This window comes from Lolium perenne, chromosome 1, assembly GCF_019359855.2.
Source record: "Lolium perenne isolate Kyuss_39 chromosome 1, Kyuss_2.0, whole genome shotgun sequence".
Taxonomy (NCBI): domain Eukaryota; kingdom Viridiplantae; phylum Streptophyta; class Magnoliopsida; order Poales; family Poaceae; genus Lolium; species Lolium perenne.
In genome coordinates, this window is record NC_067244.2 from 102,462,863 (window position 1) to 102,487,520 (window position 24,658).

At 47.7% G+C, this 24,658-nt stretch overlaps 1 protein-coding gene across 3 annotated transcripts; it reads left to right on the forward strand.

The window, feature by feature from the left end:
* Positions 1-18,751: 18,751 nt before the first annotated feature.
* On the forward strand, positions 18,752-23,075 carry LOC127298185 (F-box protein At4g35930). 3 transcript variants are annotated; one of them, XM_051328127.2, is made up of 5 exons: positions 18,752-18,981; positions 21,304-21,725; positions 21,811-21,885; positions 22,351-22,460; positions 22,546-23,075. In XM_051328127.2, exons 2-5 carry the CDS (start codon positions 21,381-21,383, stop codon positions 22,805-22,807), a joined length of 792 nt encoding a protein of 263 aa, XP_051184087.1. In that variant the 5' UTR covers positions 18,752-18,981; positions 21,304-21,380; the 3' UTR covers positions 22,808-23,075. The 3 variants fall into 3 exon arrangements, with proteins under 3 accessions (XP_051184087.1, XP_051184080.1, XP_051184075.1); XM_051328120.2 differs by having other exon boundaries at positions 18,754-18,981; positions 21,252-21,725; positions 22,543-23,075; XM_051328115.2 differs by having other exon boundaries at positions 18,754-18,981; positions 22,543-23,075.
* Positions 23,076-24,658: the final 1,583 nt, after the last annotated feature.

Below are 24,658 nucleotides of genomic sequence, written 5' to 3' on the forward strand. Positions count from 1 at the left end.
GTTCCGGTGGGGCGGAAGTTCCGGCCGCAGCTCTTCAGCATGAGCATCTTCAGTCTTGGATGGAATCTGGGCGGAAGTTCCGGCTGTGTCGGGCGGAATTTCCGGCCTGGAGCGTCCAGCTCCTCTTTCTCCTTCTCTTCCATGCTTCCGTGACATCGGCCTTGCGTCCTCGGGTCTCCATGGCATCCTCTCTTCTCCCCGTACTTGTCGTTGAGTTCCTATCATCAAGATATGACGGGGTATGAAGTACTATATTGTCCCAAATAGGCGATTTAAGGCACGCGTAAATGAGAAGATTCACCTTAGCGTGCCGTCTTGGCGATGAAGCACATGATGCGGTGAAGACCGAATGTCGCCCCGTATCATCTCCCCCCACTTGAAAAAGAGTCGTCCTCGACGATAGCTCTTCATTAACTTGTATAGGAGGTAGATGACAACCACGCTTGAATGTCCACTTGAAAGTCGTATACCCTATCAATAGCACAAGAGAAACAAGAGAACAATCAAAGTGTAGCCAATGTTCCACGGGTTTAGCAAGAGAGCGTAAGTAGAAGGAGGTCACCTTAGCATAATGTCGGTGTGCTCTCATTGAGAGATCTTGTGTAGTAGATGTATGGGGTTGAACCCATTCGTTGACGCTCATCCACAATTCACGTGTACCTTCACACAACAAAGACCAAGCAAAGTATATGTGTGCGTGATAGAGGAGCATATCATCAATGACATGTCCATTCATGTTCACAACACCGTTAGCACAACACAAATATATCAAGAATAATGCATATGCAAGGTCAATGTGTAAGAACTCCGTATGAACATCTTCCAAATGTGGGAACACAAAAACTCCAAATTGTGAGACGACCATGTTGTCCATCTCATGTAGAAATTCATTTTCATTGTTGCTCTCAAGGCATCGGAAAGAGAAATTGGTCAACGTCCTTGAAGCAACAAGTGGAGAATTTGGCCAAAATGCATGAGGTAGAGTGTTCAAAATATCATCAACATGTGTGCACACAAACCATTGGAAAGAGAAATTGGTCCTCGTATTTGGTGCAACACACGACATATCATCCAAAAAGTTCATCAAGAAAACATTTGCACAACCGTGCGTGCCAACAAACCAAAAGAAAGAGCAATTGGTCAACTTGTTTGAGGCAACACCAACGGTAATAATCACATCATCATGCTTGCAAAAGAACCATAAGAAAGAGAAATTGTTCGGCATGTTCAATCAAAGCATGGTAAAGGTAATAGAGCCGGGTTCGATCTTGAACTTACGTGTATTATGCTCTCAAGAGCTCGTTTGGTCAACTCGTGCTCAATCGAGGTTGACCGTGTCTTCCGTGTACCTACACACACAATAGGCAAAGCAAAGAACGTGTGTGCATGGTATATGAACACATCATCCATCATGACGGTCCATTTCGTTTGCACATCACCATTAGCGTTAAGCAAAGCATCATAATAGATATGGTGATTATGCGGGGTAAACACATGAACATGCTCATCATGGATATTGGCAAAGTCTCCAAAATTTGAGAGAGCTATGGGGCAATCTCATTTACAAGCATATTAACATCATTGCAAACCAAGCATTGGAAAGAGCAAGTGTTCAACATTTTGGTTGCATTAATGGGAGAGTATTGCAAGCATCTAGCACAAAACATGTTCAACATTTTATCGTTGTTGTCGACAAACCTAGGGAAAGAGAAATTGTTCATCAAGGTTGTCACAACACAAGCATTAGCATCCTTATTATCGTCATTGCAAGCAACACATGGGAAAGAGAAATTGTTCGACAAGTTGCATGCAATGGGAGATATATTGAAACATTCATCGCATGGCAAGATCATATTGTCACAAGCAAGTAATTCCACATGATCAACAATGTTATTAAGCAAAGCATCACATGGAGGAATGGACGAAACATATGACATAGCAATTGTATCATCAAGATCATGCATGCACTCACAAATCATCATGTCCACTAGTGGGATCATGGCATCATCAACACCCATATAGGTACCTTTGTAGTCCGACTCATTTGAGGCAGGTGTTGTGGAAGTGGTAGGCTCCATGTGGCCTCCATGTTCATCTTCAATCAAGCATGGTGTGATAGCATCATCTTCATGCACCATGTACATCTTCTCCATGATCGGGAACTCGTCCTCCATGGAACCTATTGCAACATGAGAAAACACACTAGAGGTAGAGGTTAAGTTGTTAGAATGTGAAATGGCCTCCATGGACCTATCAACTACCTCTCTCAACTCACTCGGTGTATCACTCATATCCTCCAAATGGAAGCACTCAAACTCACATATGGGGTGGGAGTCACTCAACTCACTATCACTCTCACTCAAGTGGGCTAAGTGGCTCTCATGCTCACATGGGATTGGTACCATCTCCTCATTCAAGCATATTGGAGTAGGCTCGATTTTCTCATATCCATGCACCTCCATTGGTGAAGGGATCATCCCATTCTCACCATTCTCAACTCCATTCGCCTCCTTGGTTGAAGGGAAAATCCCATGCTCAACCTTCTCAACTCCATCACCTCCCATGTTGACACCATTTGATGGCGCTATGGTGTTGTTGAGAGCTAGGCTCGAATCAACGTCACTCTTGACTTGGCCTTGTCGTTCTCCATCTTGAAGTGTGGACTTCATAGTTGTCCTCTTGGCCATTTCCTTGCACCATTCTTTGAAGATGATGGTATCTTGAAGTGTCTTGTTGGCGAATTGGGCATCCAATTGGACGAAGTAGAGCTTTTGGGCTTGTGGTGTGTTGCACTCCCATGTCACGTGCTTGTTGGATGTGCACACATCACAATGGAGATTGGGGCATTCCCAAAGATGATTACCATCTTGTGTGCAACGAAAGCATTGGGAGCTACGTGGTCTTGGAGGACGAACCATTGTCATGTTGTCATAAAGATGGGTAGATCGTCCTTCATCTTGAAGTGTAGACTCCATGGTCTTCATCTTGGGGCTTGAGCTTCTTGTAGGCGCCATTGTGGTGGTGGTGGTAGGAGGGGGAAGCACCATGATATGTGGTTCCTCTTTCTTTGCACTTGGCACCATCTTGCTTGTTGGTGTAGCGCCTTGTCTCGCACCATTGGAGATCGTCTCATGTGTCGGCGGTCTTGGAGATGTCATTGTGGTGGTGGCGCTAGGTTTTGTAGACACGATACGGTTGGTGTTGTTGATCTTTGTAGCCTTGGCCGCTTCATGTCGAGGCTCTCATCTTCTTGCATCATCACCATGTCTTGGGGGGTGTCGTCGAAGATCCTTGGGAGGTGTTGGTCGATGGCGAACATGAGATGACTTGTGTCGGCGATGGTCATGTGGTGATGCATGTCGATGGTGGTCATGAGGTGGTGATGGTCGACGATGATCATGAGGCGACGTGTGTTGATGACTATCCTCGACATGCCTAGATGATGGTTCATGTAGCTTGGCACTTTGGTTGTGGCACCTTCTTGAGCTCGGAGGAGAGTGTCGATGGCGATCATGAGGCGTCGTGTGTTGATGACGATCCTCGTCATGCCTAGATGATGGTTCATGTGGCTTGGCACTTTGCTTGTGGCGCCTTCTTGAGCTCGGAGGAGAGTGTCGATGGCGATCATGGTGGTGGCGCTCTTGATGTTCCATAGGATGAGCTCGATGTAGATGATCATGTGCATAAGCACTCTCATGGTTGCGCCGTCTTGAAGGTCCTCTATCTTCATATGTAGTTCCATTGGCCAAGATGGGGAACTTGTAGGCACCGGTCTTGTTCAAGGTGGAGTCGAAGCTAGGTTCCACCATGGTGTCGATGTCATGCTCGAGGTAGTGCTCGGTGCGGTGCTCCATCATGGTGTCGTAGTCGTATTCGTGGTCGAGGTGGTGCTACACCATGTCGTCGATGTTGTAGTCGAGCTTGGAGTGGTGGTCCACCATGTTTTCCATGCTTGGCGAGTCATGGTCGGTGTAGAGATGCTCGATGTCGGTCACGTCGCCAATGCTTGCGGAACCATAGTCGGTGTCGGGCTCCACATGGTCCTCCATATCCGCGGTGCTTGCGGAGCTATCACCCTCATCGTACTCCATGTCGTCCTCCGTAGGTTCATCCTCACTATCCATGTTAGTCTCTAGGATTGGTGTATACATATGGTGGAAAGAAAACTACCAAAAGGTCAAAACTTGCAACAAAATCGAGAAAATGGTTCAAGTTAGAGAATAACCGATATGTACTCACACACACACTCAAAGCACACACAAAAGGCTAAGAACTCTATATGGTGGTAGGTGAGGAAGTGGATAGCAAACGAAAAGAACCAAAGAAAATGTCTATTGTCAAATGTGGGTAAGATCCAAAGTCAAATGTCAAAAGCGGTGATCTATGTCAAGGAAACACGGAAACACACACAAGGAAGAACAATGGGGTTAGCGCGACCAAGGAAGTGAGCAAGTAACAAAATGGTCCTAACAAAGACTATAAGCTCGGTGTCGTGCCAACACAAGAGAGACCATAGCTCGGTTGCATATGAGAGAAGCAACAAGATTTGCACAAATGCCACTCTTCTCTTTTCTCTCTTAGTGCTTGCAAGCTTTGCACTCCTTTGTATCGGTGGACACACACTCTTTTTCTATTTCTATTTCTTTTTATCTTTTCTTTTCACTTTTTTTCTATGCTTAGAAGCTTTCTTTTATTCTATGTCACACTTTTTCTTCTTTTGTGTATCTTTCTCACCGAGCTTGCTTCGGAGCTTTGCTCAACACAACGCACACACACACCCTCTCACGGCCGTGACACTTGTGCAATGCTTCGCAACACTCGGAAAGCCACTCTCAATGGGATAGGTACACAAAGAAAGAAACGGGGCTACAAGGGGTGGGGCAAGTTATACCTATTTGGTGTCAAGCACACGAACTTGTGATGATCGAGGTGGTGTCGATGATGGTGTCAAAGTTGCGCCGGAATCCGGGGAGGCAAAGGTGTCGTCGCGGTGTTGATGTAGGCGCGGAAGCGGATTAGACAACCAATGCACTCCACAAGGAAATCCGAACACAAAAGTCAATGCCCGAAAAGTTGGGTCAAAACGAGCGATCGAAGTGGTCAAAATTTGAGGTCAAACGGCTCCGGAAAGTTGTCAAAAGTTGGGTCAAACTTGGGGTCAAAAGTTGGTGAAAATTGGGATCAAAAAGTGGTCCGGGCAGGAAGTTCCGGTCAAGTTCCGGCCAAGTTCCGGAAGTAAACAGCGTGTATCCAGGGGTTACTACGAGCCAAACTGCTGTTTCCGGAAGTTGGGCGGAAGTTCTGCTGGACCGGAAGTTCCGCTGGTTACGGCCGAAAGTTCCAGAGGTTGGGACCAGAAGTTCCGGAGGTTGGGACCGGAAGTTCCGGAAATACCAAAATTTCTGGATCTGGATCTGAATATGGGCGAAGAACAGCACGAACTCGAGCGGAAAAATGAGGCGAAAATTGTCGGATTCGAGGGGTAAACGGTGGAATTTGACGGTGAAAATTGGAGGGATGATAGATCAACACCAATAACACAAGATCTGTGGACCAAAACCACAAACAACGCAACAAATCGAGAGATCCAAATTCGAGCTATTTTTTGGGAAATTTTTGGGCGAAATTGGTGAAATTGGAGGGTCAAATCCATGGCAACCTTTCCTCAGATACCATATGATGAGAGCTAAGCCCAAGGGTGTGCCCGATCTTCACGGATTTGGGTGGAATTCATGAGGGAAGGTGGAAGAACGCGATTAACACGAAGAACACGGAGTGGAATCGTGGGATACAAACTCACACACACACACAAATCGGTTTGTCCTCGTTGGCCCGAACCACCAACTCGATAGAAGTTGCAGGAAAAGACCTTTCGGTAGAAGTCCCGCAAAAAGATCGACGAATCGAAATCCTATAGATCTAGAAGGGTGAGAAGACCAAAATCGATAGAAGTGCAAGCAAAAGACCCAAAGGTAGAAGTGCAAGCAAAAGACCAAGATTGGTAGAAATCACCAAAGAGATACAATAGGATTCGATAAGGAGCCCGGGTGGTACAATTGAAATTAATCTAAGGTGGGGGTTTCCCAAATCCACAAAGGGATAATAGAGGCAGAAGCCAATTCATCTAAACATCATCTCTCCCTCATGAAGTTGGGGGTAGGTGCCTATTTATAGGTAAGGAGACAAAGGGGTAAGTTACAAGCCAAAGGGGGCTGAGATTTGGCTGAGGTTCGATGGGGCGGAAGTTCCGGCTCCTGGGGCGGAAGTTTCGGCCATCAGGGGCGGAAGTTCCGGTCGGGCCGGAAGTTCCGGCCAACTTCCGGCCTAGTTCCGAAAACGGCCGATTTCCTTGCAGTATCATCCAGGGGTGTTTTGGCACGTTTTCGGAACAAGGGTGGAACTTGGGTGGAAGTTCCGGTGGGGCAGAAGTTCCGGCCATCAGGGGCGGAAGTTCCGGCCGCAACTCTTCAGCATGAGCATCTTCAGTCTTGGATGGAATCTGGGCGGAAGTTCCGGCTGTGTCGGGCAGAAGTTCCGGCCTGGAGCGTCCAGCTCCTCTTTATCCTTCTCTTCCATGCTTCCGTGACATCGGCCTTGCGTCCTCGGGTCTCCATGGCATCCTCTCTTCTCCCCGTACTTGTCGTCGAGTTCCTATCATCAAGATATGACAGGGTATGAAGTAGTATATTGTCCCAAATAGGCGATTCAAGTCACGCGTAAATGAGAAGATTCACCTTAGCGTGCCGTCTTGGCGATGAAGCACATGATGCGGTGAAGACCGAAGGTCGCCCCGTATCAACAATCTTGAAGGAGGTCAGACAACTCTTTGTTCTTACATGCCCGGTAGAAGTTTGCACAAAAATGCCTCATGCACCATCGGTGATAGGGAAAAGGTGTCCGATCTTTCGATGAGATGAAGATAGATTGATTTGTTGGTGGAGTTCGTGCTTGACGATCCGACTACACGTGGAAAGCTCGTGCGCCAATGCAATCGCTAGGATAATCTCCGGGAGTTACTGATCTTGCGGGAGCACGATCAGCCTGACCAGAAGGTCTTAATTCCTACCTGAAATCGAGAACAAGTAAGAACTAAAGATGCAATCAGAATATTGCAAATAGAGATGAAAGCTTGTGATGAGGTCTAAGACCCCGTGTGTGGCCCGATCTCGCGGATTGACTTCGAAACCAAGGGGAGAGATGGGAGAACGCGAGGAACACGAAGAACACGACGAACACGAGGAACTCCGAGACTGACGCACGCACACCAACCCGATACACCCGATGCTTACCTCCGTGGGTCGATGGACCACGCCAATAGAATCTCCGAGGAAGAGGCACGTGGCAGAATTCCCGGAGAGAGATTGGGGTTGGAGAGGAAGAGCTTGGTGAGGGAGAGAGAGTAACTAGTACTAGAATCTCACTCAACAAGATCAAAGTCAACAACCAAGGTGCCTTGATTACAGAGGGATGATACCCAAGGGAGACTAAGCTCAAAGGTAGGTTTGAGTTCAAAACAAGTCTAAAGAGCTAAGGAGGGGTCCAGGCTACTTATATAGGCACACATGGCCAGCAAGGGCGAACAGGTACGCGAAGGGATAAGTTAAGGCAGTTTGGTGGGTCATTCCCGTCAGATCCGGTTTGGGTCCGGTCTGACCGGGCCTGTGACCGGGCTGTCCGGTCATTGGTCCAGTCTGACCGGGCCTGTGACCGGGCTGTCCGGTCATGGGTCCGGTCGACCGGGCGCAAACCGGGAATCTGCGAAGAATCCGGTTCGTGGTCCGGTCGTCGTCCGGTACGAGGGGGCTGGGCCGGTTTGCGCCCGGTTGACCGGGCCTGTGACCGGGGTATCCGGTTGTGGGTCCGGTCTGACCGGGCATGTGACCGGCCAGCTTCCATCTCTTCCTTGGAGTGCTTCGGGCGACGTCGGCTTCGGCTTCACGATCATCTCCAGGTCCAGATGCTTCTCTCCCTCCCTTGACCTTGGCGTCTCCTCCTCTCCGGGGTCTTGATGCGCCTTGTACCTAATGACACATAGCACGTCGGCATGAGGTAGCAATCCATCCAAAGGAGTACCAAGATCAAGGGTGGTGAGGAGCGAGTTCACCTCATCATGTAGAGCCTTGACTCGGGCTCGTGTCATCTGTCCACTTGGGGGACTTGTTGGTCTTGGTGTGGAGGTGACCGAAGGCCACCCCGTATCGTCCTCGACTCTTGTTCCTCCTCATCTTCATGATATGGCGACAAGTCCGCAACGTTGAAGGTGTTGCTCACCAAGTACTTGGAGGTGGGGATGTCGATGACGTAAGCGTTGTTGTTGATGCGTTTGAGGACCTTGAAGGGGCCATCTTCTCTTGGCTTGAGCTTGGAGTTGCGCTCATGAGGGAACCTTTCCTTCCGGAGGTGGATCCAAACGAGGTCTCCTTCTTGAAATATCCTTTCCTTCTTCTTGGCGTTGAGGCGGGTAGCTTGACGAAGCACATGTTCTTGAATGGTAGCTCTTGTCTCTTCATGAAGTTTCTTCACGTCGGCGGCGCGCTTGGCGAAGTCCATGTTCGTCCGCTCATGAAGGGGAAGTGGTAGTATGTCGAGTGCCGTGAGCGGCTCAAACCCGTAGACGACCATGAAGGGACTCCTTGATGTAGTCGAGTGCTTGGCGCGGTTGTAGGCGAACTCCGCGTGTGGAAGGCATTCCTCCCATGACTTCAAGTTCTTCTTCACGAGGATGCGTAGGAGGGTGGAGAGGCTTCGATTGACCACTTTCGTTTGGCCGTCCGTTTGCGGGTGCGAGGATGATGAGAATAAGAGCTTCACTCCAAACTTTGCCATGATCGACTTCCAAAGATAACTCATGAACTTGACGTTTCGATCCGACACAATGCTTTGCGGTACTCCATGTAGGCGAACAATTTCCCTGAAAAATAACGAAGCAATGTGTGAAGCATCGTCGCTCTTATGGCAAGGTATGAAATGAGCCATCTTAGAGAATCTATCCACTACCACGAATATATAATCATGACCATGCTTAGTGCGAGGCAAGCCTAAAACGAAATCCATGCTAATATCGGTCCATGGCGCATATGGAATAGGCAATGGAGTATAAAGACCATAGGGATTGGAGGTAGACTTAGCTTGTAAGCATGTGGTGCACCGGCGGCAAAGGCGTTCGACGTCGCGGTACATTCTTGGCCAATAGTAGTGGGTTGAGAGCATGGCATATGTCTTCTCTCGACCAAAGTGTCCCATAAGACCACCTCCATGTGACTCTTGCAAAAGCAATTTTCGAAGCGAAGACTCGGGAATGCAAATCTTGTTAGCTTTGAACAAGTAGCCATCATGCAAATAGAAATCATCCACTCCTCGTTCAACGGAGCACTTCTCAAAAATTGGAGCAAAGAAAGAATCGGAAGGATAGAGTTCTTTGATCTCTTCAAGTCCCAAAACATGAAAATCCAAACGAGTTAGCAAAAGGGTGTTTTTGCGGGAAAGAGCATCCGCCACAACATTGTCCTTGCCCTTCTTGTATTTGATCACATATGGGAAGGACTCAATGAACTCGACCCATTTGGCATGGCGTTTGTTCAAGTTGTGTTGGCTTTTCAAATATTTCAAGGACTCATGGTCGGAATGAATGATAAACTCTTTTGGCCAAAGATAGTGTTGCCAAACTTCAAGAACACGAACCAAAGCGTAGAGCTCCTTGTCATATATAGGATAGTTGAGGCGTGCGCCATCTAACTTCTCACTATAGTATGCCACGGGTTTGCCCTCTTGCATAAGAACACCACCAATACCAAGCCCACTTGCATCACACTCAATCTCAAAAGTTTTGGCAAAATTTGGAAGAATAAGAAGGGGAGCTTCGGTAAGGCGTTTCTTCAACTCATCAAAAGCATTTTGTTGGGCTTTGCCCCAAACAAACGGAACATTCTTTTTGGTAAGCTCATTCAAAGGGCAAGCAATGGTGCTAAAATCTTTCACAAAGAGGCGATAGAAACCGGCAAGTCCATGGAAGCTTCGGACTTGACCAACATTTGTAGGGGTAGGCCAATTGTGGATGGCCTCCACCTTGGAAGAATCAACTTCAATCCCATTAGCGGAAACCACAAAGCCAAGGAAAACCAATTTGTTTTGAGCAAAGGTGCATTTGGGGAGGTTAGCATAAAGCTTTTCATGGCGCAAGATGCACAAGACCTCTCTCACATGTTGTACATGGTCCTCGAGACTTTTGCTATAAATGAGAATATCATCGAAATAGACAACCACACTCTTGCCAATGAGAGGACGCAAGATGTGATTCATGAGGCGCATGAAAGTAGATGGAGCATTGGAAATACCGAAAGGCATAACGAGCCATTCATAGAGACTGAGTTTGGTCTTGAATGCCGTTTTCCATTCATCACCAATAGCCATGCGGATTTGATGGTAACCACTACGTAAATCGACTTTAGAGAAAATCGTGGCACCACTAAGTTCATCAAGCATGTCATCTAAACGCGGAATGGGATGGCGGTAACGGACGGTAATGGCATTGATGGGGCGACAATCCATACACATCCGTCGCGTCTCATCCGGTTTAGGCACAAGAATCACGGGAACCGCACAAGGGCTAAGGCTTTCGCGGACGTACCCTTTGGCGAGGAGATCTTGAATTTGGCGTTGGATCTCCTTGGTCTCTTCGGGGTTGGTGCGGTAGGCGGCACGGTTTGGAAGCGGAGCGCCGGGTATGAGGTCGATGCGGTGTTCTATGCCTCGGAGTGGTGGTAGTCCATGAGGGAGCTCGTCGGGGAAGACGTCTTGAAATTCCTGCAAAAGAGACAACAAAGACGGAGGAATGTTGGTTAAGTCGTTAGTCGCCGACGAGGGTCCCTTGCATATGAGCACATAGTGCAATATTGTGGATGGGTTCTCTTGGAGCTCTCTCCACTCACTCTTGGTGGCTAGAAGGAAACTCTTGGACTCACTCATATATGGCTTGTGGCGCTCACTATCTTTGTGGTGGGTCGCTCCCTCTCCTCTCATCTCACTATGGTGGGTGCGGAGTTGTGCCCTCGCTAAAGCCTTCGCATTATCCGCGATGATTTGGCTAGGAGTCATCGGGCGCAACTCGAACTTCTTGTCGTTGACCTTGAAGGTGTATGTGTTGGAGAGTCCATCATGTATAGCCTTCTTGTCATATTGCCAAGGGCGGCCAAGCAACATGTGGCACACCGTCATGGGTACCACGTCACACTCAATAGTGTCCTCATAAGGGCCGATCTTGAAGTTGACGGTGACGGTATGTTGTATCTTGACGTTGCCCTTGTCACTCAACCATTGGATACGGTAAGGGTGAGGATGCTTGCGGAGAGTGAGGTTGAGCTTCTCACACAACTCGGTGCTTGCAAGGTTATGGCACCTTCCACCATCTATGATGACCTTGATCGACTTTCCACCAATTCCGGCACGGGTTTGGAAGATGTTGCACCGTTGTTCTTCCATAGCTTGAGGTTGTGTGGTTAGCACCCTTGTGACCACAAGTGAGGGGCTTGGGTCATGCTCACATAAGAGAGGATCTTCTCCACTTTCTTGCTCATAAGCTTCTTCACTTTCCACGGCGGCTTGCACAAGGGCTTCATATTCATCCTCATCAAGTGTCTCGATGTCACCATTCTCCATGGTGATCATAACCTTGGTGTTCTTGCACTCAAATGATTTGTGACCTTGGGTGCCACACTTGAAGCAAGTGACACTAGAGGGTCCCGTGGATGCCTTAGAGGAGGCGGTGGAGGAGACCGTTTGCTTCATGCGACTTTGGATAGTCGGTTTCTTGGATGGTGTAGATGACACATCGGCCTTGGCACTTGTAGCATGAGGAGTTGATGTAGTAGGAGGAGTCGATGTAGCGAGCTTGGAGGAGAAATAGGTCTTGGCCTTGGAGTACTTGATGTCCTCAATCACTTGGCGCTCGGCCTTCGATGCTTGGTGGACCAACTCAACCATGTTGGAGTATGGTTGGAACTCGACGATCCTCTTGATGGGGTAATTGAGGCCATTGAAGAAACGAGCAATGGTTTGATCCTCGGACTCTTGGATGTTGGCTCGCATCATAGTGAGCTCCATCTCCTTGTAGAACTCCTCAACGGTCTTGGTGCCTTGCTTCAACTTTTGGAGCTTGTTGAAGAGGTCGGTCATGTAGTGCGTTGGCACAAAGCGGGCATGCATCTCTTTCTTCATCTCTTCCCAAGTGTCAATTGGAGGTTCACCCTTCTCTTCTCGAAGAGTGATGACTTGCTCCCACCAAGTGTTGGCGTAGTCCTCGAACTCAAGAGACGCCATAGCCACCTTCTTGGCACCGGAGTAGTTGTGGATGCGGAATATCTTGTCAACCTTGAGTGCCCATGAGAGGTACGCCTCGGCATCTTCTTCTCCCTTGAACTTTGGCATGGTGAACTTGAGTCTTCCAAACATGTTTTCTTCATCCTCCAAGTTTCTTCTACGCGGAGGGGCGCCTTCATCTCTTGCGGCTATAGGAGGAATAGGAGGTCTTCTACGGCCAACCATAGCATTGGGTTGGCGTTGGAGGTGCACACTTGCTTCACTTGGTTCACGGTGAGGATGTGGTTGAAGATCTTGTCGTGGTTGATGACGATGCTCAAGGTTGGGTCTCTCATCTTGATCATGGTGAGGCTCTCCTCGTCCACGTTGGTCATGGCGAGGGTGGCGGCGGAGATCTTGCCGAGGTTGATCTTGAGGACCTTGGTCTTGGGGATGGCCGTCACGCCCATGGTGGGCATGGCGATCCGCTTGGTGACGATCTTGTTGTAGGACTTGGTCTTGTGGAGGACGCTCATGAGGACGAGCATGGCGATGTATTTCTCCACGCCTAGAGTTGGAGCGAGAGTCTTCATGACGAGCATGTGGGCGATGAGGTTGATGATGGTCTTCATGCCTTGAGGACGAGCTTGAGGACGAAAGGCCACCATGAGAATAGTAATCTTGTGGCGAGCTTGATGAAGAGGAAGTAGAGCGGTGTCGACGATGACGACCCAAGTTGGTGATGGCGCGCTCGAGGCTATCCATGCGCCGCTCCATGTTGGCATCATTGGCCGCCATTTGGCCATTCAAGTTGTCCGTAGCTTCACGAAGAAGAGCCAAGTCTTGGTTCACGGCGGAGAAGTTGTGAGCCACCTCATCGTATTGCACATCGATGCGCGTCTTGAAGAGGGTGAGTTGCTCCTTGAACTCTTGTCGTTGCGTCCATAGGTTGTGTTGAGTAGCCAACCTCTCGGTGTTGCGGAGGATCTCTTCATCCCTTGTGGTATCTCCGTTCCTATCCATGATGGAAAGACAAGAACTATGTTGTGTATGTTAGTGGAAGGAGACTACCTCGCACTCTTACCAAGGTAAGATAGTATTGAGGCAATCGACCAAGCCGAAAGTAAGATCAAGTGTATCGGGGACACACGCAAAACCACACGCAAAAGCTAGCAAATATGGTGTTAGGCGAGTGTTGTGGAAAGCCAAAAGACAAATCCAAGATCGAGTATGTTGTTAAAAGTGGGTAAGGTCCAAAAATCCAAATGTCAATGTGAAGATCACTATAAACACGGAAAATGTTGTGGAACACACACACGAGATAAGCGGGGTTAGTGCAACCAAAAGTGAGCGGAAAAGTGTATGTATAAGTGCTCGGTGTCACACTAACACAATGAGAGCCAAAGCTTCGGTTGCAAAGGAAGAGACAATAAGATTCACACGCGGCCTCTCTTCTCGTATCTCTCTTTTGCTTAAAAGCTTTTTTTCTTTTGTATATGGTGGCACTTGCACTCGTTTGTATCTTTGGTGGCACGTGGACACTTTTGTATGTATGGGCGTATGGATGTATGGTGCTACTCGCACTCTTTTTGTGTTCTTGGGGCTTTTTCACGCACTATGTTAGCGTTAGCCTCGCTTTTGCTATCTTGCCACACGAGTGTTTGCTTGGATGCCTTACTCAACGCGACACACACACCTCACAATGCGGGGCCACGTGCAATGTCTCGCAACACTAGACAAGCAATGCTCGATGGGATAGATCGCAAAAGGAAGAGGGGTTACAAGGTGAAAGCTGCAAGTTATACCTGCGATGATGGTGGTGGTGGTGGTGGTGGTGGTGATCGCCGGAAAACGAGGTCGAAGGGGGCGCGAAGATGCGCCCGGTCTGGGGCCCGGTTGGACCGGATCCTGGACCGGCCTGTCCGGTTGCCGCCCGGTCGACCGGGTTCTGTGCTGGCTCGTCCGGTCTGTGGCCCGGTCGACCGGGCTCGAAACCGGGTTTCACGAATTTGAGATTTCTCTCTCCTGTTCTTCCCCAAACCAAACCCAAATCGACCAAAACGAAGGGAAATGATGGAATTGGAGGCTCAAAGTTGGGGAAATAGTAGATCAAGCGCAACAACACCAGATCCACGGACCAAAACCACTCAAAACGCAACCAAATCACAGATCGGTCAAGAGGCAATCTGGGGCTATTTTTGGGGATTTTTTTTTTTGGAAAATTTTCTAGGAACGAAATCGGGTGGGTGGAAGGTCAAATCCGCGATAACCATGAGCTCTGATACCATATGATGAGGTCTAAGACCCCGTGTGTGGCCTGATCTCGCGGATTGACTTCGAAACCAAGGGGAGAGATGGGAGAACGCGAGGAACACGAAGAACACGACGAACACGAGGAACTCCGAGACTGACGCACGCACACAAACCCGATACACCCGATGCTTACCTCCGTGGCTCGATGGACCACGCCAATAGAATCTCCGAGGAAGAGGCACGTGGCAGAATTCCCGGAGAGAGATTGGGGTTGGAGAGGAAGAGCTTGGTGAGGGAGAGAGAGTAACTAGTACTAGAATCTCACTCAACAAGATCAAAGTCAACAACCAAGGTGCCTTGATTACAGAGGGATGATACCCAAGGGAGACTAAGCTCAAAGGTAGGTTTGAGTTCAAAACAAGTCTAAAGAGCTAAGGAGGGGTCTAGGCTACTTATATAGGCACACATGGCCAGCAAGGGCGAACAGGTACGCGAAGGGATAAGTTAAGGCAGTTTGGTGGGTCATTCCCGTCAGATCCGGTTTGGGTCCGGTCTGACCGGGCCTGTGACCGGGCTGTCCGGTCATTGGTCCGGTCTGACCGGGCCTATGACCGGGCTGTCCGGTCATGGGTCCGGTCGACCGGGCGCAAACCGGGAATCTGCGAAGAATCCGGTTCGTGGTCCGGTCGTCGTCCGCACGAGGGTCGGGGCCGGTTTGCGCCCGGCTGACCGGGCTCGTGGACCGGGGTATCCGGTTGTGGGTCCGGTCGACCGGGCATGTGACCGGCCGCCTTCCATCTCTTCCTTGGAGTGCTTCGGCGACGTCGGCCGGCTTCACGATCATCTCCAGGTCCAGATGCTTCTCTCCCTCCCTTGACCTTGGCGTCTCCTCCTCTCCGGGGTCTTGATGCGCCTTGTACCTAATGACACATAGCACGTCGGCATGAGGTAGCAATCCATCCAAAGGAGTACCAAGATCAAGGGTGGTGAGGAGCGAGTTCACCTCATCATGTAGAGCCTTGACTCGGGCTCGTGTCATCGGTCCACTTGGGGGACTTGTTGGTCTTGGTGTGGAGGTGACCGAAGGCCACCCCGCATCAGCTTGATTGATAATGGTGGGATTCCGAATAGTCGGTCTTGTTCTGGGCGTTGGCCTCAAAAGAAGTACACGAAGTTGCAACAATTGGCTAACTTTTAATCTAATCAAAATCCGAGTCTAAATGTGATGGCTATGGGGCATTTAAAGGAGGAAAAGGTGGGTTTTCGGCCAGCCATACGTATGGTGGCCGAACCAAACCCTAGAAGGCCTTTTCCCCTTCAATACAGATTCTAAAAAGTGGCTGACTTAATTCCTGCGAAAATGACATGGGCATGGCCCAAAACTAAAGGTGACGCAACACCATATTATGCTATGGACGAAATTATGAAGTGTGAATCTCTATATTTCGTCCATGTCTTCATCTCTTCTTATGGTGGCTTCAAAGTTCTGAAATCTCCACTTGTGGCGTCATCTTCAATCCTCAAATACTTGCTGCCATCTCCTCCATGTGTGATCATGCTCCAATGCTTGTCCTCCTCATCCATGCTAGGTCCATCATTCCTAAGAGTAACAAACATATCTGATTTAGGCAGCATCATATTCTCATGTATGTGAGGAATAGTTCCAAAAAACGAAAGTACCTGATAGTTAAGTTGTTTGGCACGAGCTCGAGTGATTGGTCCTTATATTTGTGTGGCTGTAGGTACAACGGTTGTATCAATAGATGGGATGTCCTCATCAATCAGTGGTGCACGGGAGCATGCCCGAGAATGTTAAGCTCCACCGCTTTGAGAATTCCTTGATGATGATCCAATATAACACACTTCCTTTGAGGGTGGTATGACCCTCGTCCTCAATACACGGAAAAACCATCCCCAGTTATCATTGTTCTCAACCTCTACCAATGCAAAAGCCAACGGTACTAAACGGTTGCTCGCATCATTTGCTATTGCCACCAATAGTGTGCCCTTGTACTGCCCTGTCAAGAAGGTACCATCGACGGTGATGACCGGCCTACAATGTTCGAATGCCCTCGTGCATTGCTCGAATGACCAAAATGCACGGTGAAATACCCTCACTCTTTTCCCGTCATGCAATGTCAATTTGGTACTAGAAGTCTCGACAACATGAACCATGCCCGGGTTAGTAGTGGCCATCGCTAACAACAACCTGGGGACTCGGTTTTATGATTCCTCCCAATCACCGTACAACATCTTGAATGCAGCTTGTTTGGCCTTCCATGCCTTTCCATACTTGACGTCGTAGTCAAAGCGGGATTTCACCATATCTTGCACGGACCTAATGCTCATGGTTGGAAGTGATGATATCTCAGCCGAGAGCTTGTATGCAATAAACTCGGATGTGAGCTGACGGTGGTCCGGCTGCGTATCCTTGCCATCAAGCTTCGGCCCCCGACACATGTGAGTGGCTACACAACTTGTTATGTGCCAAGAAGGCCATTTTTTGAAAGGTCTTGCACGGACAACCCATGGGAACCTCTTATCTACACATTTTAGCGTGTACCACGTCTTCAAGTCTGAGTGAATAACGGTGTAAGGGCGATGATGCTTAATCGAGAACTCCTTCAACCATACCTTCAATTCCAAGAAGGTATCAAACGTGAGCCCTTTAAAGATCATAGCCGTCCTCGCATCCACATCTCTCTTGGAAATTGGCCTACCTCCAAGAAGTAAACTTTTGCCACCATCAACCACGGCTCCATCCGTAAGACTAACATCACGGAACAATGGTATCCGATTATCCCGTCCGGTTACCTTCTTGAAGATCTCGGCTCTTTCGGCTTCCTTAGCCGTCAAGCCATCCTCATCAACTTCTTCATCGGGTCCATCATCATCCGAGTCTGAGGCATAGCATCAGGAATAAGGAATGGAGTGGTCCATGTCCTCTTGCGTCAAATATGCATCCAAATCACCGACATTGTTGTAATTCATCTCGAAACCATTATCACCATCGTCATGCTCGTCATACTCCTTCTCCAACGGTGGATCTTGGGCAATGGGAGATTGGACAATGGGAGATTCAGTGGCTTCTTCTTGGCTCATGGGTGGTGGACTCCTAGCTTCAACGGGGGAGGAGTGCCGGTTAAGATCAAGCTCAATATGAGCATCAACCGTCTTGGTTGCAAACAACTCTAAAGCCTTGTCTTGTTACTCACCCACCGTCTCCTTGTAAACGGACCAACGTTGCTCGGAGTTGATACACATTGTCTTCCAACGGGTGTGCATTCCAAACCCCACATTATGTCTTCCCTCTAGCTCAACACCATCATTTCACCCATTCCAATTCAACTCAATCCTCACTTGTGCTACCACCTCGGCAAAGCTAGGGCTACGGTCAAACACCAAGTCAACCTCTTTCGAGTCCGGCTCTAGGTTCCCTTCAAAAAAGCATCCTTGTCCACATGATGAACATGAACGATTCTTTCCATCCCCCTAGCATAATGTGAACAACACATACATACATGTGTTCATTAGTTACCATAATCAACACAAATCAACCTAGGGTTTCTACATTCTATATCCACCCTCAAATCAACTTAGGGTTTCACATGTAGATCCAACCAAATCCATCAATTCAAGGAACGGGTTGGGAACGATCTCCACGGGCAGATCTGAGGAAATACAAGAGATCTGGGTAAGGATTTGACGGGAGGGGGGGGGGAGGAGCCGACCGCCTTGTTCTTCACCGAGTGAAACAGAGAGGAGACCAGCTGTGTCGGGCTGGGGCGGGCGCGTGCGCCACACTTAAGTGGATGTGTGGCCCATGCGAACGGCGCCACACATCCTACCACGTCGGCTGGTCAACAGTGCGCAGCATCGACCACGCCACGTCGGCATGAATGTGTGGCGTCGCTCGCATGGGCGCCACACAAAAGGTTAGTCCGGTGAAATAGTGTGGGTCATTTTGGCTTTTCTTTCAAAAAAAAATATTTTTATCAAAATCGCCGCAGGTGAGACCCACCTCAAGGATGGAGAAACGGGAAGATCTTTAATGACTAAAATCCACGGGCTGGCACCTGGCAGTGGCAGAGCTCTGTTTCGAGCGGGCCCCGCTTCCCGGCGCCTTGGCGCCAAACGCCGCCGAAAATTTTCGGTTTCCCTCCCTCTCGATTTCTCCGTTCGTACTAATGCTTTTCCTCTTCTCTTTCTCTCTCCTCCTACCCATTCATTCATTCGTTCGTCAGGAGAGAGAGAGAGAGTCGTGGGCGCGCGTCCCCTAGCCTATCTCCTTCTGGTTGCCCGGCGGTTTTACACTTTTACGGCTGGGATTGGGATTGGGATTGGGTTGGCTGGGTCTGTTGCGGGGAGGAGCTGAATCCAGCAAAAGCATGGGAGCTAGCTGCTGAGCTGCGGCGGCGGCGGGCGTATCTTCAGGTAACCCACCAATCTTAAACCTTCCTCTAAAGACCGCACTTTTAGCCCCGTCTCTCCGCGCGTCTTCTTGCGCTGCACATTGTGGGGTCAATTTTGGTTGGCGAGGTCGTCTCGGGATACCGTCAGCAGACGAATTGGGAGACCAACGGGGCTTCTAGGGTTACTGTACGGCGCGGCTGAAATTTGCCATCAATGGACATGTGTGCTTGTCGATCCTTCCTCATTTTAAGGGATTACACGCGCTCTTGTGATTCATTCGATTCGATAGAGACATTCTTGCGGGGACATTGTAGAGCGCGATGAAGTGAAGCCCATTGTTAATCCTTGCTCTGCCAGTACAATTCTTTTTTTGTTTGAGTTCATTTTAATACAATTTCTCTGTGCAATTACTCCCTGAAGCTGTTCCCTTTGCTGCTAGGACGAGCTGTTAATTTTTTTGAGCTGTTAATGTGCTCAATTACGAGCCATAATAACTCTGTTAATGTGGTTATTCATAAGTCATAACTACTAAGACATAACTCATAAGTAGTTAACTTTTTTTGTGGGGAATAGCATAGTAGCATAGTACGTAGTTAACTTACTAGCACCTTAACACTGTCATATTTGTGGCAGACTTGTATCGGCATGTCAAATGGGCTAAGTCCCCTTTGAGATACTCACAATTGCAGATCAGCGTGCTAGTGCCATTTATGGCCTTCTGTAGATCAAAATGGACTGTGTTTTTTTCTTTTCTACTCTTCTGTTTTTCTCTAGTGTATAGTATGCTTATGCTGTAAATGGGAAACTGTGAAACTATTCATCAGTAATGTCTAGACTTGTCTCAAAACAGTTGTCCTGATAAGTTTCTCTTAATTTGTAAAATATTTATAATACTCCCTCCGTCACAAAAAGGATGTCGCAAGTTTATCTAAATTTGGATGTATGTAGACACGATTTAGTGCATAGATTCATCCAAATTTAGACAAATCTGCGACATCCTTTTTGTGACGGAGGGAGTACATCTTTATTTTGAGTAGTAAAATGTTTTCTCTGTGCAATTACTCCTTGAAGTTGTGCCATTTGGTGCTAGGGCGAGCTGTTAATGTCATAATGTGGTCAATGACGAGCCATAACTCCGTTAATGTAGTTGTTCATAATTGACAAGTCATAGCTACTAGTTAACTTCCTGGGGAAGGGAAACTTTAGCATTGCTGTCAATATTAGTCAAGTTAGTATTACTAGCATCTTAATAATATCATATTTCTAGCAGCCTTGTATCGGCCTGTCAAATGGGCTGGCCCCTCTTTAAATATTCACAATTGCAGATCAGTAGCCTTTTATAAATCAAAATGGAATGTGTTTCTCTTTTCCAGTCTTCTATTTCAGTGTATAATTTGTTCATGCAGTAATTGGGAAAGTGAGAAACCATTGATCAATAATGTCTCTACTTGTCTCAGAACAGTTGTCCTGATAAGCTTCTCTTAACTTGTAAAATCTTCAAAAGCATCTTCATTCTTATCATTTTGGTTTTTTTCCCAGTATAAAGGGTCCTACATCATTCTCAATTTTGAATTTCCTGCATTTGACATACTCATGTTCATTTGTTTTGATGTTTGGTTTAGGTGTTTTACCATTTAATGCATTCTACTTGAAGCATGTCATTTTAATCACTATACATTGCAAATTTGTTCAGTTGTACTGATGTCAGGCTGGATAAACTAATTATCAGCTTCTTCAGTACACAACTAGTATGCTTGCTTAGTTATCAAATAACAAATCAATACATCTGAAGAACTGGAATAGGCTTATCCAGTGGCATGATAAATTTCTGCTCAATAGTTTCAAAGAAAGATTTCGTCTGGAGAATCACATACTGGCACTTAGGGAAACCATTTGTAGTACTTCTAATATAAGAATATGGTTTTGTTTCCGTATTTATTATTTTCAAATGATGGACATCCTGCTCTGCCTGAACTTTTTAGTTTGTTAAGTAATTATATTTTTCTTTGCGAATTAAGTAATTATCTGAAGGCTAAAAGGCAAGCTGTTCACCACTCCAATCTTTCCAAAATACTATCAAATTGTCCTGATTCCGAACCAATGTAAGGAGATGTGGGTGCTGTTGCTTATTGCTTCTGTAGCATAGGTTAGTAACTTATTATTTCACTCTTCTACAGCCTACAAGAGCTCTACCTGAATGTAGTTTTTTTTTTGTCACAATTATCACGATAACAAACCTGGCAGTCTGACACTACCTTGGATGTTTATACTGAGCTTGCTTTTTTGTTAAGGTAACTTTATTCTTCTCCTCACTGCATAATTTCTGCTCTGCTGTTAATGAAGCTGGGAGATGAAACTGGAAGAAAATCGAAGTTTTGCAATATCCGCTGCTTCTAGTTTTCTTGCGAATAGCAGTCATTATGGGGTCTGCATCAGTGACTCTGAAGCAAAAGAAACGAGTGAAACACACAAAGAACAAGTACTTGAAGCCTGGCGCACTGGCTCAGATTCGTTATAGTAGGAGCACAAGCAGGGATATAGGGAAGAAGCGGATTCTGTTAAATGGGGAGAAGGATGAGCTGGAGATATCACCACAGGCTGAGGTTGTCTTTGAAAGCACTACACCAATTATGTCCCCAATAAGGCTCAATTTTGAGCCATTTAGTGGCATTAAGGGACTATTTTTGCCAAGAACTCCAAAGACTCCTCAAGCAGCTGAATGTGATGACAATTCAAGACTTGAATCACTTCCACTTGATCTGTTGGTATGGAACTGAAGCCACTTTCCTGTTAACTTCAATGTGCATTATATTTGTAATAAATCTGACTGCCATTTTTTTTATTTTAAAGATCAAGATTGTGTGTTATTTGCACCATGACCAGCTGAAGGCTGTTTTCCATGTTTCAACAAGGATCCGAAAGGCAGTAAGTATAATGTTTATACTGCTGCGTCCTTTATTAGTCCAGTTTAAATGGTTTTATCTTATTGTAGCACTTTTAGTACCCTTGGCAATCTTTTTGGTCATTGAAATCATGAACTAGATGATGTTTTGGTACACAGTAGCTGAGATAAGCTCTAACAGGCTACATCTCTTCTGTCCATCGGTGAATACTCATGTCAGCTACCATGCACTGACATGCCAAAAAATTGTTTGGTCTTCCACTGCTTACATACATAAACGAGTATGGATTACTATTGTCCCAAATCTTGTAGTGTGCCTAGTCATTTCCATACATGTAAATTGATTCAAAGTTTTTTCAAGCTCAATATCCTACATATTGACCTAGATTGCATGCCCAATTTTCCCTTGTTAACTTAGCTTGCAGTTCCAATACGTGTACTACTGTTTATCCCCTCATTCCCGTACTCATCTTAGTCATGTAAACTAGGTTGAACTGGCAAGGCAGTACCATTTCAACTACACTACTCCAGATCGCAGCAGGCAGGAACTGCTCCAGAACAAGACCCCTCTCCCAACTGAGCATTGGCCTTTCGTGAGGTTAGTTATATCATTTTTGTTCCCCCACATGAATATATTCTCCTGGAAAACTCTAATCTGTTGAAAACCACTGAAATTTCAGTAGAATAGATGGCAAGGATGTGAGGGTCGCCACCCCGAGAACCCCGAAGGCTCCAAAACATGGTCCTCGGCATTCACGCTTCAAGCTGCTTGATGTGAAGCCAATCACAGCTGTTCTTTTCCCGGATTCATTGCCTTCAAAGCGTCTGCGCCGTTTGATGCCACCGGGATTGCCAAGGCCTGTACCAAAAGTCGCAGCCTCTCCTAGAGTTCTACTATATGAGGAAGAGCTTTGCGAAGCGGTGGCACAGAATAAGCTTCTCTGAATCTCCAAGAAGTCTGCTGGGTGTGATGGATTGGTATCCGGTCCACCTCATCTCATAATGTATAGTATGCCATGTCCTCTGGGTGTGATTTTTTTGCCTGGTGGCACCTGTCTGCCATCTTGGATAATCATGGTCAGGTTAGGCAGTCTTAGGTTAGTCATTAGCCTATCATATAATATTATGCGCATAGGTACCGAGTTTGTTTTGTTCTCTGGCTATGTATATACTCTATGGTACACATAAATGTAGTGGTTAAAAGAAGGCTTCATGGATTCTTTTATGGAAATGAATGACAGCCATTAATTTCCGTCCAGCAAATGGATGAAATAGTTTCGTACCACTGTTACGGAAAAAACTCCCTCTAAGTCGACCGCCTGCGCGGTCGCTTTCTTTGCCTGCGCAGCACCCGCACGACTCGTTCCCACTAATAGCTTCAGCTAAGCTACGCTGTAGGCTGATTTTTCTTCACTCCACCGCGCGCCACGAACGGGCCACTTCTTTTGGGCTCCTGCGCTTTTAGAAAATGGTGGAGAGAAACTGTGGTGGGAAGACTGCTTATGCTTAAGCTAGCTTTTAGAAAATGGTGGAGAGAAACTGTGGTGGGAAGAAGCTTCTAAAAGCTAGTTCCTCCTGTTATTTTGAGCTTCTCATAATTTGGCTTATTTGATGTGTTAAGTTATGAAATACCTATAATGCCCCAAAATTAGATATGTTCTATATTAGCACTACCAAATCCAATCAAGTTCAAGAAGTCATCACTACCTATATCTCAAGTGCCAGGACCGATTTAATATCATGAAAATAAAATTAGCACTAGCTCAACTATTCACATTTACAAAATAGAAAGCACCGTGCTCATTATCCAGCAAATTGATCACGGTTTGTACAAGAGTACACAGATCTAATCCACACATTTACCATTCTACTAATCCACACATTTATCATTCTACTAATCTAGCAGACTAGCAACCGGCATATGGACAATAGCACATTCCGTAGGTTGCAGGGTCGTCATCGTGCGGCCAGAGTCTCAACCGGCGGCGGCCGATCGAAGAACCAGCCGTGGCTGCAGCGCCGATACGTGCTGCGGGAAGAGAGATGGCCGCGAGAAGTGGAGGGGTGAGGGCAGGGCGGCTGTGAGCGGCGGAGCCGGCGAGCGGCGGGGCCGGCGGCTGCGAGCGGCGAGGCCGGCGGTGGCGGAGCGGCGGGGCCTGCGGCGGCGAGCGCTGAGCGGCGGGGCGGCAGTTGCGAGCGGCGAGGCTGGCGGTGGCGGAGATGCGGGGCCGGCGGCGGCGGCTGTGACGAATCCTAGCATATCTTCGATGCGGGAGAGGAGTGCGTTGCGTTTTTATCCTTTTTTTCCTTTTCAACTTTCCTTGGCTGACCCCTTCCGCTGGTGGAGTGGCATGTGCTTTAAAATGTGCTGAACCGAAGGGGTAGATTGATGTACCGATTCAGTTTGCTCAGCTAGAAGCTCGGGAAACCGGTCTTGACCAGATTCTGAAATTGCACTGCGTCTTCGCTTCTCGGTCAGCTGTCAAGTGGTGCGGGACGGCCCGCTACGCCGCAAGGCCGCCCCGCGAAATTCGCCCGCGCGGCGCCGCAACTTCGACCGCGTTGGTAGGTGCGGGATAAAGCGGTCAGCCCGCTAGGCCTGCACTGTCCCGCTAGGCCTGCACTGTCTCCTCACGCCGCGCGCTGTACGTCTTCCCACGCCGCGCGCTGTACTTCTCCCTGCGCGTACACGCACGAAAACGATTACATGCAGCAATCAGTACTTGCCTCGCGGTTCAATTATAGCAACCATGCACACATGTATTGTTCATATAAGTACGGTGAGTATAAAAATCA

Excerpts from the sequence above, each read along its gene's own strand:
- LOC127298185 (XM_051328120.2), top strand. The coding sequence starts at position 21,381 with ATGGGGTCTGCATCAGTGACTCTGAAGCAAAAGAAACGAGTGAAACAC. Across the intron at positions 21,886-22,350 it reads CAACAAGGATCCGAAAGGCA|GTTGAACTGGCAAGGCAGTA; the intron begins GTAAGTATAATG and ends CATGTAAACTAG. Across the intron at positions 22,461-22,542 it reads GAGCATTGGCCTTTCGTGAG|TAGAATAGATGGCAAGGATG; the intron begins GTTAGTTATATC and ends CTGAAATTTCAG.